Source organism: Delphinus delphis, chromosome 2 (genome assembly GCF_949987515.2).
Source record: "Delphinus delphis chromosome 2, mDelDel1.2, whole genome shotgun sequence".
In the NCBI taxonomy this organism is placed as follows: domain Eukaryota; kingdom Metazoa; phylum Chordata; class Mammalia; order Artiodactyla; family Delphinidae; genus Delphinus; species Delphinus delphis.
Window position 1 is genome coordinate 137332707 of NC_082684.1, and position 12450 is coordinate 137345156.

Below are 12450 nucleotides of genomic sequence, written 5' to 3' on the forward strand. Positions count from 1 at the left end.
AATCACCTGGGGCCCTTTGAGAAGTGGGAGCAGAGCTGGGTGATGGCCTTGTGCCCTTTGTTAGAAGGGCTTCTCTCTGTGGTACTGCTGTGAATGATTCGGAGGCGGCTGAAAAAACCTATAGGTCTCAGCCCTTACTTGTCACCACCCCTGCAGCTACTTGCTGCCCTTGTGATTTTTTTTTTTCTCTTTTAAGACTGCTTTTGATTTCCATATCTACATAATTGAATAATAATACCTGTCCCCAAGGAATGGTAATATTAGGGGACATCAGTATGCATTTTTAGGTTTAGGATTTGACTTTAGTAAAAGTAATGCACCTAATTTCAAAGCTGAAAACCATGTCTCTCAAGAGAAAAACACAGGCTAGAGTTATTTAACTTGATAGTCCCAGGCTTGATGTTCTTCTGATCTTCCATCTTCTCTCCATCTAGTCCTGAATGGCACGGAATGCTCTACTCCCAAGCTGACAGCAAGAAGAAATCAAACCTCATGATGTCTCTCTTTGAGCCTGGCCCAGAACCTCTTCCATGGCTAGGGAAAATGGCACAGTTGGGTCCTATTTCAGGTATAACCCAGATTAGATTTTATTTATCCTGACTTTGTTTTCTCTCTGCTGTTCAGAATGGCTCTGTCTGTGCAGTCAGAGAGCTGCGTGATTTCTCTTATGAGTGCCCTGTGGTTTCTGACTCTGGATATGTACATGGAGAACCCCAAGAGAGTTTGATGTTTGCACTTTTAATTTTACAGCTCAGGGGAAACAAATATTTAGGTTGCTTCAAGTAAAAATAAATGCTCTAAATGTTTGGAGTGAAAAGCTATTCTCCATAAACTTTTTTCTTTAGTGTACTATTTTCAACCCGGGTACCCCTAGTCATTCATAGATAATTAATCCCATTCCTTCTTGAAACTATTTTCCCTTAGTTTTCCTAACATTGCATTCACCTAGTACTTATCTTTTTCCTTGGCAACTTTTCTTTCTTGTCATCTTGTCTTTTCTTCCTCTTGCCTCATGATTCCCAAGGTGGTGTTCTTTGCCTTCTTCTCTTGGGTTATTATTCTCTCTTGGTTATTTCATCAGCTGTTATAGCTTCAGAGTCCCAAAAATCTCTGACTCTGGTGCTGGCTTGATCTCTCCCTGAAACTTGCATATTATATTTCCAGTTCCCCCTTGGACCTCTCCACCTGGATATTCTGTCACAGTCCTAAGCTTAGCATGTTTATTGCAGAAACTGTTGTCTCTCCCCGCTTCCCCCATGAACTGTTTCTTCTGATTTTCCTACTCCCTCTGATTGAGGCCTTTGTACTCCTAGGTACTCAGGCTCCAGCTGTAGTGTCACCCTTGACTTATTTGGGCCCATTTAAATTTTAGGAACATCTACCATGCAACCTATTCTGTGCCAGGTGTGGGGGCTAAAAGAGTTAGCAGGAGTTATTCAAAGTCTAGCGGAGAGTGGCGTAATAAACATGAGCTGGCACAAGATCAGAGTTGGCCTGAAGGAGGGGATGGTCAGCTCTGCCTAGAGGACTCAGGAAAATCTGCACAGAGAAGAGACACCCTAGCTGAGTTTTGAAGAAAAAGAGGAATTTGCTGAGCTAGTGAAGGCACAAAGGGCATCCTGCCCAAATGGAGCACAAAGTGTGAGGGAGGGGTGGGAAGGCCAGATGGTAGGCTAGAGATTGGCAGTGGTACAGCAGGGCAGGCCTCATCTGAAATGTGAAGAGCTGAGACTTTATTCTGCAGATGCTGGGAAGCCACTGAAGGGAGTAATATGATCAGATCCTTCTGGCTGTAATGAGAACAGTGGAGATACCAGTTAGATGACTTTGTATTCTAGGTACTGGTACCCCCTGGAGTTGTGCAGTATGGCTGAAATCCAAGTGAAAGATCATAAATTTTGCATTTAGAAAAAGAACTCTGTGGAGTGTGGATTTGAAAAGGTAAGGGCATCTTGTAGTTAGAAGTCTACTGTGACAGTCCTGGAGTTGTGAAGATGAAAGGCAGAACAGGGGCAGTGGCTGGCGATAGAGACGATGGGATCCATGCAAAAGGTATTTAGGAGGTAGAAACAACAGTATTTATATATGAGAATAGAGGGAAGAGAAGAGTGGAGAATGATCCCAGGTTTCTGACCGGAGCTATAGGGTGAAAGGTGGTACTATCAATTGAAACAGAACAAAGGAAGAAGAGTAGATTTGGGAAGAACATCTTTTGTGCATGTTAAGTTTATGCCTGTGAGATTTAGGTGGAGGTGCCTATAAACAATTCCTGTGAGAATCTGGAGTTCAGGAGAGAGGGCAGAGTTGAAAATATAATTTTTAGTTATAAGCATAATGCTGATAGTTAAAATGATGCTAATGAGGGAGATTGCTTAGGGCAATAGTTCACAAATTTGAGTTTTGGTATGCAAAAGTGAAACTGGAGAACTTGTTTAAAAATTCTGTTTCCTGGGACTTCCCTGGTGGTCCAGTGGTAAAGAATCTGCCTTACAATGCAGGGGACGTAGATTTGATCCCTGATCAGGGAACTAGGATCCCACATGCCACGGGGCACCTAGGACCATGCACCACAACTGCTGAGCTCACGCACCTCAACTAGAGAGCCTGCGTGCCGCAAACTCCAGAGCCCTCACGCCCTGGAGCCTGTGCGCCATAACTAGAGAAGAGAAAACCCTCACACCACAACTAGAGAGAAGCCTGCGCGCCGCAACAAGGGAGCCTGCATGCTTCAATGAAGATCCCACGTGCTGCAACTAAGACCCCATGCAACCAAAAATAAATAAAAATAAATAAATATTTAAAAAAGAAATTCTGTTTCCTGGGCCCTACCTACAGAGATTCTGACTCATTTGGTCTGGATTCAAGCCAGGAACTTTCAGGGGTTTTTTCTTTTTTATATAAATTTATTTATTTATTTTTGGCTGCGCTGGGTCTTCGTTGCTGTGTGTGGGCTTCCTCTAGTTGTCGCGAGCGGGGGCTACTCTTCGTGGCGGTGCACGGGCTTCTCATTGCGGTGGCTTCTCTTGTTGCGGAGCACGGGCTCTAGGCACGCGGGCTTCAGTAGTTGTGGCATCCAGGCTCTAGAGCACAGGCTCAATAGTTGTGGTGCACGGGCTTAGTAGCTCCGTGGCATGTGGGACCTTCCCTGACCAGGGCTCGAACTCATGTCCCCTGCATTGGAAGGCAGATTCTTAACCACTGCGCCACCAGCGAAGTCCCTGCAGTTTTAATATTACCCAAGTGATTACAATCTAGGTCAATAACCGCACTGTAAGAAGCCATAGCCTCAGGAAAGTATATACGTTAAGGAAAAAAGAGAGCCAAGGACCAGACTCCTAAAAAGGACCAACTACTAGTAGCAGTGGAATTGGCACCAGTAAAGGAAAATGAGAAGAGGCAGATCAAAGAGAAAAGGTAGAAGAAATGGATGTCACAGACGCCAAGAGAATAAAGGGATTCAAGAAAGAAGTACAGTGTTTCATGAGCACATATGAGACACAGCCTACAATGTCTTATACACATGTGCATACATGTCATTTAAGGTCTGAAGGATGTCTTTTGCCATTGAAGCCTAAAGAAGATTTTGATGGAATATAGGCCGTAGAAGCTAGGCCAAGGGTCAGCAAACTTTTTCAGTAAAGGGCCATATAATAAATATTTTACATTTTACAGGCCATTATGGGTTTTGTCATAACCACTACACTGCCATTGTAGCACAATCATAAACCTTTTAAAAATATTTTTAAAATTCTTAATTCTTAAACAGGCAGCCAGCCATAGTTTGCCAACTCTTGAGCTAGGATCCAGGGGCTGGGCTTTTGAAGTTCACACAGGAATAGGAGAAAAGACAAAGAGCTGAAATCTCTGAGTAAAGCTGAGAGGATGATAAGAAAAATTCTACCCATTGTTTCTACCTACTTTTCTGCATATAAAGAAACATAAAAGTCTCCTATGAGAAGTTGAAGCCCAAGTCCTGCACCATGTGGATCGACATGACCCATTCCCAAACCAAACAGTGCAAAAACTGATCCTGAAGCAATGAAATCCATGGTGCATCCTCCAGAAGCTAATACAAATGGCTGTGTAGGAATTCCTCTGCAACCAGGGCAAAAAGAGTGCTGCAGAAAAAACAGTCCCCACTGGAAATGAGTTCATGATTTGAAAAAACGTTTTAAAATCATGTGAGGATTTTCTCTTCTTTTAAGAAAGACCAGTAGGAGGAATAGCACCTTGAGGACTTAATCTGAAAGAGCCTGTAGAATGAGGGTTTTAAATGATTAAAGAGTTTTAGAAAGGAATGGAAACCAAGAGGAAAGAAGAAGACACTATGAATCAAGAGTCATTTGATCTTGGGACTTCCCTGGTGGTGCAGTGGTTAAGAATCCCCCGGCCAATTCAGCGGACACGGGTTCAAGCCCTGGTCCGGGAAGATCCCACATGCTGCAGAGCAACTAAGCCCACACGCCTAGAGCCCGTGCTCTGCAACAGGAGAAGCCACTGCAATGAGAAGCCCACGCACCGCAATGAAGAGTAGCCCCGGCTTGCCGCAACTAGAGAAAGCCTGCGCACAGCAACAAAGACCCAACACAGCCAAAAATAAAATAAATATTTTTAAAATCACATTTAAAGAAAAAAACAGTCATTTGATCTTAACAGATAGGAGATTCTTGGTGGCTTTGTAAGAGTTTCAGCAGATGATTAGCCAGGAGACAGGTTGAGGAATGAATTAGAGATGAGGAAATGGAAATGCCAAGTTTGACCACAAGAGGACAGAATTAGGACAGTGATTGGAGGAGAACCTGGGTGTGTGTGTGTGTGTGTGTGTCTGTTGAAAGAGAGATTCTTCACCTCTTTTACCTGTTCTCTCTACAGCATTCCTACATTCATTCTGTCTCTTCATTCTCATGGCTCTTGCCTTGTTCTGGCTTCTTTTACCTTTCACTTAGATCAGAGGTCAGCTAACTAGGGCCTGCAGGTCAAACTAGCCCACCGCTTATTTTGTAAATATAATTTTATTGTGCAGTTTTATTACACAGTCACACTCATGTATTTATATATGATCTATGGCTGCTTTCCTGCTTCAATGGCAGAATTGAGTACTTACAACAGAGACCGTATAACCCACAAAGCCTAAAATATTGCTGTCTGATCCTTTGCAAAAAAAGCTTGCTCACCCCTAACCTAGACTATTGTGAGAGTTTTCACCACAGCTGCCTGTCCATAATCTAAGGTAGTAACATTCACATCCCTTTCTGATCTGGCTGCCAACCTAGCAATGCTTGGCTGGTCAACGCGTATTCTTTTTTTTTTTTAATTAATTTATTCATTTATTTTTGGCTGTGTTGGGTCTTCGTTGCTGCGCGGGCTCTCTCCAGTTGCGGCGAGTGGAGGCCACTCTTCGTTGCGGTGCACGGGCTTCTTACTGCGGTGGCTTCTCTTGTTGCAGAGCACAGGCTGTAGGCGCACGGGCTTCAGTAGTTGTGGCACGTGGGCTCAGTAGTTGTGGCTCGCGGGCTCTAGAGCGCAGGCTCAGTAGTTGTGGCGCACAGGCTTAGTTGCTCCATGGCATGTGGGATCTTCCCAGACCAGGGATCGAACCCATGTCCCCTGCATTAGCAGGCAGATTCTTAACCACTGTGCCACCAGGGAAGTCCTAACGTGTATTCTTAAGTCAGATGGAACTGCTCTTTACTCAGCCCTGTATTCATGTTGTTTTTCCCTCCCGCTATCTGTTCTTCTTTTCCCTGAGGATAATAAGAGCTAACATCTCTTGAATTTAACTTTGTGCCGGGCACTGTGCTAGACAAAATGAAATGTATCATCTCATTTAATTCTCACAACTGTCCTAGGAAATTGGGATTGTCATTATGGTAACAAGTAATAAGTGATAATAAAACCTATCTTAGAGGGTTGTTGGAGAATTTATTGAGGGAATGTGTATTGGCTACCTGACGCAGAGTAGGCACATTTTAATGGTAGATCCTGCTGTTTGCTTGTTTGTTTTTTTGTTTATTTTTGGCTGCATTGGGTCTTCATTGCTGCACGTGGGCGTTCTCTAGTTGTAGCGAGCAGGGGCTACTCTTCATTGCAGTGTGTGGGCTTCTCATTGCGGTGGCTTCTCTTGTTGCGGAGCACGGGCTCTAGGCACACAGGCTTCAGTAATTGTGGCATGCAGACTCAGTAGTTGTGGCTCGTGGGCTCTAGAATGCAGGTTTAGTAGTTGTGGTGCACAGGCTTAGTTGGTCCACCACATATGGGATCTTCCCAGACCAGGGCTCCAAACCATGTCCCCTGCATTGGCAGGCAGACTCCCAACCACTGCACTACCAGGGAAACCCTGCTGTTTTAATTATGTTTTTTAATCAAAGGAAAGCTTGCAAAATAGTACTGTTTATACTTATCCCTTCTCCTAATTCTGTTTCTAGAGACAACCATTTTCAAATTTTAATTGTTTCTTCTGATGTTTACTTACATTTCTAAATAATATAAGTATACAGCTATTTCTTGACCCTTTTTTTCTTTTAAAGGTCTTTTTTTTTGACTTTTTAAGGAAAACTAGTTAGCTCTCTTACCGCTACCATCCCTCCCCACCCATCCACCCAAGAAGCACATTTTTCCCTTCCTCAATCCTTGCAGTGTGGTTATAGCGTTCTTTTTGGGTAAATCAGTATTCCGTCCTTGCTAAGTGAAGTCAGTATTATTTACTACTAAGCTGTGTGGTGTACCACATCACATTTCCTTTGTTTTGCAGCTCTTCGTGGCCTACTCCAGATATTACTTTTTTTTTTAATTAGACATTTCTTTTTTCTAGCGGGTAAGATAAATGTATTCTAACTTCAATTAAAAGGAAAGCTCTCTTGGAAAGGCACTGATGTTCCTCAGAGGATGCAGGAAAAAGCTGGGCAGCCTGGCTGTAGGGGAGCCAGCAGCGGATGAGCGCAGCCCTCACTCTAGGCTGTCTCGCAGCCTTCCTCTACTTCTCTCTTCTTTTTTCTTGTTTTCCTTTGCTGTTTTCTGTGTACCTATCACTAATGCCTCCGTAAGTAAAATACATCCTTTACGTATTTTTTTGTCAGTTTCTTTCTTTTTTTTGCTTGGAGTCATCTCCCTCCCTCTTGTTTCATGAATGGACTGGTGGTTCTCTAGGCTGGTTGCATAGTTGTCATCCCGCGTCTTCCCTTCATAGCTCTTCCGTGGCTCTCCTGTTTCATGCATCCTCCTGAGAAAAGGGTACATGGGAAGTGAACATTTGAAATCTTGCATATGTGGAAGTGTCTGTATTTCATCCCTTACACTTGATTGATAGTGTGGTTGGATATTGAGTTCTAGGTTGGGAATCATTTTCCTTTAGAGTTTCGAAGCATCACTCTATTGTCTCTTCTGGCTTCCAGTGTCACTACTGAGAGTCTAGTGCCATGCTGACTGCCAGGGCTTTGACAGTAATCTCTGTTTCCTCTGCACACCTTGAGGCTCTTTTAGTGGCCCTAGCGTTCGAGATTTTCAGAATCATGTACCTAGTTTTTGGTCTCTTCACTCATTGGGCTGGGGACTCAGTGGGCCCTTCCATCTAGGAATTCATGTTCTTCATTCCTGGGAACACGAATATGTCTTTGATTTCTCCCCTGTTTGTATTCTCTGTTCTCCCTCTCTAGAACATATGTTTATGATTTGTGTGTGTGTGTGTGTGTGTGTGTGTGTAATTTTCTTATCATCCCCTACCCATTTTTTTCATTTTTTGTTGTACGTTCTGTAAAATAATCTTCAACTTTATCTTGCAACTGATTTTTTTTTAATTTCTGCTTTCATATTTATTATTTCTAAGATCTCTTGTTCTTTTTTCATAAATGTCTGCTAAGCCAGTTACCACATATAGGCTCCAAACAATTAGAGACAGTACAAGATAGGCTACGATTAGACGTTGAAATGTTTGGTACTGACACTGAGTGCTGTAGGATAAAAGGGACTAGAGAAATCACTGTCTACCAGAAAAATATGGGACAACTCCATGGAGAAAGTAGGATAGGATCTGGACCTAGAATTTAAGTAACTTTGGAAAGGTGAGGAACAGCAGTGTTGAGTAGGGGAAGTGTTGTCTTCGAAACCAGGCCCAGCTGAGTCCCTGGGAAATCTGAGCCTCAGTTTCCTCATCTTTAATGAGACTAATAATATCTACCCTCTAGGGTTGCTGTAAGGAGAGAAGTTGTATGTGTAAAGTATTTTGCACATAGTTGTAATTTAATAAATTCTATAAGTTCCTTGAGGCCTGAACAATACCTTCTGTAGCCACACTTCCTAGCACAGTGCTTGCTGCATAGTGAGGTCTTACTATAGATGATGAATGAGTACGTGAGGGAGGGAATAAATAAATGAGGAAAGGAGAGCATTCCAGACAGGGGGATAACAGGAACAGTGGCAGGGAAGTTGGAAATAAGCATGTGGCATGGGAAACAACTGTTGGGATCTTGGCCTGACTAGAAAGGTTTATGTATTGACAAGTATTTGTGGAAATGTCTGGAAAGCTGAGCCACTACTTATTGGAGTGCGTAGGAGGAGAGGGGACTGACAGAGATAGTATGAGGCCAGTATAAGGCATCTAAATTAATGACAAGATTGGGGTTAGAGGGCTTATGGGTCAGTTAGAGAAACTGGGCTAATTCCAGTTTTCAACATGAACATTTGAGCAAGGGATTTAAGCTCCCCAGACTTGTTGGGAAAATGATTCCTTCTTTGTCTACCCCAAATGATAATAAGGATAAAATGAGCCAGTAGATACAAGTATGCTTTGTAAGTTTGTGACAGAGTTTCAGTGACTTAGGAAATAGGTAGAAAAACAAAAAACCTTGTTTATCCACATGACTATAAAACCAACATGGCTTTAAATCCTTGGAAGCAATAAACTAGTAAGCCATAAGATGAGGTATGTTTCACCAAAAAGGTACTTCTTCCCTTGCTCCTTTTTTTTTTTTTTTTTTTGGCTGTGCAGGGTCTTCATTGCTGCACGTGGGCTTTCATTGCTGTGCAGGCCCCCAAGCAGAAGGGCGACTGAGCACCTCGGCCGCCCCAGCTTGCACCCGCCCACAGACTCAGGGCGGCACCAGAGGCCAACCCTGGGCCTTAAGCCCATCTCTGTCCTGCTTGCTTTTTGTTAATGTTGTTGGTTTTTTTAAGTTGGTTTTCATTTTTCTTTGTTTGGTCTTATTTTGTAAGAAACTATTTTATATATAGTAGACCCCGTGTGCAAGCAGGGGCCACTCTTCGTTGCGGTGTGGGCTTCTCCTTGCCGTGGCTTCTCTTGTTGCAGAGCACAGGCTCTAGGTGCATGGGCTTCAGTAGTTGTGGCACGCAGGCTCAGTAGTTGTGGCTCGTGGGCTCTAGACCGCAGGCTCAGTAGTTGTGGCGCACAGGCTTAGTTGCCCCGCAGCATGTGGGATCTTCCCAGACCAGAGCTCGAACCCGTGTCCCCTGCATTGGCGGGCGGATTCTTAACCATTGGACCACTAGGGAAGTCCTTTCCCTTGCTCTTTTCCATAATTTGGCTATACGTAATTTTACTTTTAAATTTTCTCAATGCCTAGACCTATGTTGTCTAATCCAGTAGCCACTCACCACAGAGGCTCTTTAAATTTAATTAAATAAAATTCAGTTCCTCTGTTACACTAGCCATGTGTCAAGGGTTCAGTGGTCACATGGGCTGTGGCTACCATTCCTCATCACAGAAAGTTCTGTTGGAGAGTGCTGGGCTAGGCTATATAGAATTGCAGTATATATATACATATATTTTTATATATACTTTAGTATTGTATGTACAACAATTTTATCCTCTCTGACCTTAATTTATAAAGCAGATAAGTGAAGCTTGTTTCTTTAAAAACATTAAGTTGTTTTTCACTTGTATGTGTCTCAGTTGATTGTTTAGTGTCGACATCAGTATTGAGAACAGGTTCCCCAACCTGACTGAAGTTAATGGATTTTCTTAATTAGGGAAGTAACAGGATATAGGAGATTGAATGATTCAAAGAGCTTCTAGCCTAATTGGAAATGTAATTGATTGTGTTTTGCCAGATGTCATTTCAAGAATGTCTTTTTCTTTTAAGATGCTAAAGAAAACCCTTATGGTGAGGATGATAATAAGAGCCCATTCCCCCTGCAGCCCAAAAACAAACGCAGTTATGCCCAGAATGTGACCGTGTGGATCAAACCCAGTGGCCTGCAGGTAACATTACCATTCACGTTGCTCTCCACTGGGGACAGGAGGAGGGATTCTGGCGGGCAGGCGGACATTTGATTTGATTTTCTTTTCCTTCGATACTTAGTAATTAATTTACTTCTAATGTTTGTCATTATTTCCAAAAAGGATTTGAGGTGGCCTACAGTAAAACACGTACATAGCAGGATCATTTTTTACAAAATTTAGAGCAATATGAAACGTAGAGGAAGAGGAGAGACAATTGTTTCAGGAAGCCAAGGCAAAATGATAATTGTATTTGAGCAATTTGGCTCTGAGCTTCCTGCTACCAAGGTCAAAAAAGAAACATGTTGTTTATATGGTTCTTCTTGTCTGATAAAAGGAAGCATGTCAGTTCTTCTAGAGAGACACATTTTTCTGGCATTAAATTTTAATGTAAAAGTTTTGACATGGTGAGTCATTGAATAACATTATGGGTGTTATCTTTAATAATAATTTTGAGAAAGCTGTAAAAATCTTCATGTGGTTATTTCTTCCATCCCCACGGGGTAAGCCAAAGCATTACCCTGTAGTGCCACAGAGACACTTTCATGGGAGGCTAAGATTATCTTGTTATCACGGTGTGCTGCTTTTAGTCAACATACTCAGTGACTTTCTTGTCCCATTAGTCATTTATACCTATTTTTTTTAACTCTTTATTTTATATTGGAGTATAGCTGATTAACAATGTTGTGCTAGTTTCAGGTGCACAGCAAAGGGACTCAGCCGTACATATACATGTATCTGTTCTCCCCCAAACTCCCCTCCCATCCAGGCTGCCACATAACATTGAGGAGAGTTCTCTGTGCTATACAGTAGGTCCTCGTTCGTTGGCCATTTTAAATATAGCAGTGTTATACCTATTTTTAAAAATCACTTTTTTATCATCTGAGTGCCTTTTTTTTTTCCTTTGTTCTTCCACGAGTCCAACCTAAGCCAAATGGGAAGAGGCAGTCAGGCCACCTGACCACAGAAGTAGCTTCTGTTGACGGCATAGTCTCTTCCAGCCCCCTTTTCAGGGAGACTGGACACATCCTGCTGTGGCTAAGGGGCCTCTTCCCTTTGTTGGAAATTCAAGTTCTCCCTCTTTCTTGCCATCACTGACCCCAACACTTCCCTGTCAGAAAGAGAGCTGAATTTTTCTAAAATTATTTTTTAAATTTTGTTTTGATCTGGGTGTATTGTTTCATTATGGTGAGGTGCACATAACAAAATTTACCATTTCAAATATTTTAAAGTTACAATTCGGTGGCATTTAGTACAATCACAGTGTTACACAGCCATCACCACTATCTAGTTCCAAAACATTTTCATCACCCCAAAAGGAAATCCTATGCCCACTAAACAAGTCACTCTTCCCCCAGCTCTTGTCAGCCACTAGTCTGCTTTCTGTCTATAAGGATTTGCCTGTTCTGGATATTTCATATAAACTGCATCATATTATACGTGGCCTTTGTGTTTGACTTTTTTTTTTTTTTTTTCAAGAGATGTTGGGAGTAGGAGTTTATTAATTAATTTATTTATTTTTGCTGTGTTGGGTCTTCGTTTCTGTGTGAGGGCTTTCTCTAATTGTGGCAAGCGGGGACCACTCTTCATCGCAGTGCGCGGGCCTCTCACCATCGTGGCCTCTCTTGTTGCGGAGCACAGGCTCCAGACGCGCAGGCTCAGTAGTTGTGGCTCATGGGCCCAGCCGCTCCGCGGCATATGGGATCCTCCCAGACCAGGGCTTGAACCCGTGTCCCCTGCATTAGCAGGCAGATTCTCAACCACTGCGCCACCAGGGAAGCCCCTGTGTTTGACTTCTTTCAGTTAGCATAATGTTTTCAACGTTCATTCATGTTGTAGCATGTATCAGTACTTCTTTCCTTTTGATGGCTGAGTAATAGTCCATTGTATAAATAAACCACGTTTTGTTTATCCATTCATTCAGTTGGTGAACTTTTGAATTATTTCCACCTTTTGGCTATTATGAATAATGCTGCTATGAACATTTGCCAAATTTATTTTTTCTTTTGTTGCTCTGCTGTTGTCATGAAAAGAGTTTTATAGTTTTAGCTCTTACATTTAGGCCTCTGATCCATTTTGAGTCCATTTTTTGTATATGGTATGAAGTAAGAGTCCAACTTCACTTTTTTGCGGGTGGCTATCCAGTTATCCAAGCACCATTTGTTAAAGAGACTGTTCTTTCCCCCATTGGATGGTCTTGGTACCCTTGTCAAAAAGCA

General features: G+C 42.5%; 1 protein-coding gene across 5 annotated transcripts in view; it reads left to right on the plus strand.

Moving 5' to 3' along the window:
* INTS14 (integrator complex subunit 14) overlaps positions 1–12450 on the plus strand; it is a 41709-nt gene that overhangs the window by 20047 nt on the left and 9212 nt on the right. For all 5 annotated transcript variants that reach the window (XR_009518469.1, XR_009518468.1, XM_060005754.1 and 2 more), the window contains exons 9-10: positions 435–568; positions 10095–10213. Coding sequence is in view for 3 of the 5 variants with exons in the window: in XM_060005754.1 (XP_059861737.1) it covers positions 435–568; positions 10095–10213 (253 nt within the window). In the remaining 2 variants the exon portion in view is untranslated. The remainder of the gene's footprint in view (positions 1–434; positions 569–10094; positions 10214–12450) is intronic.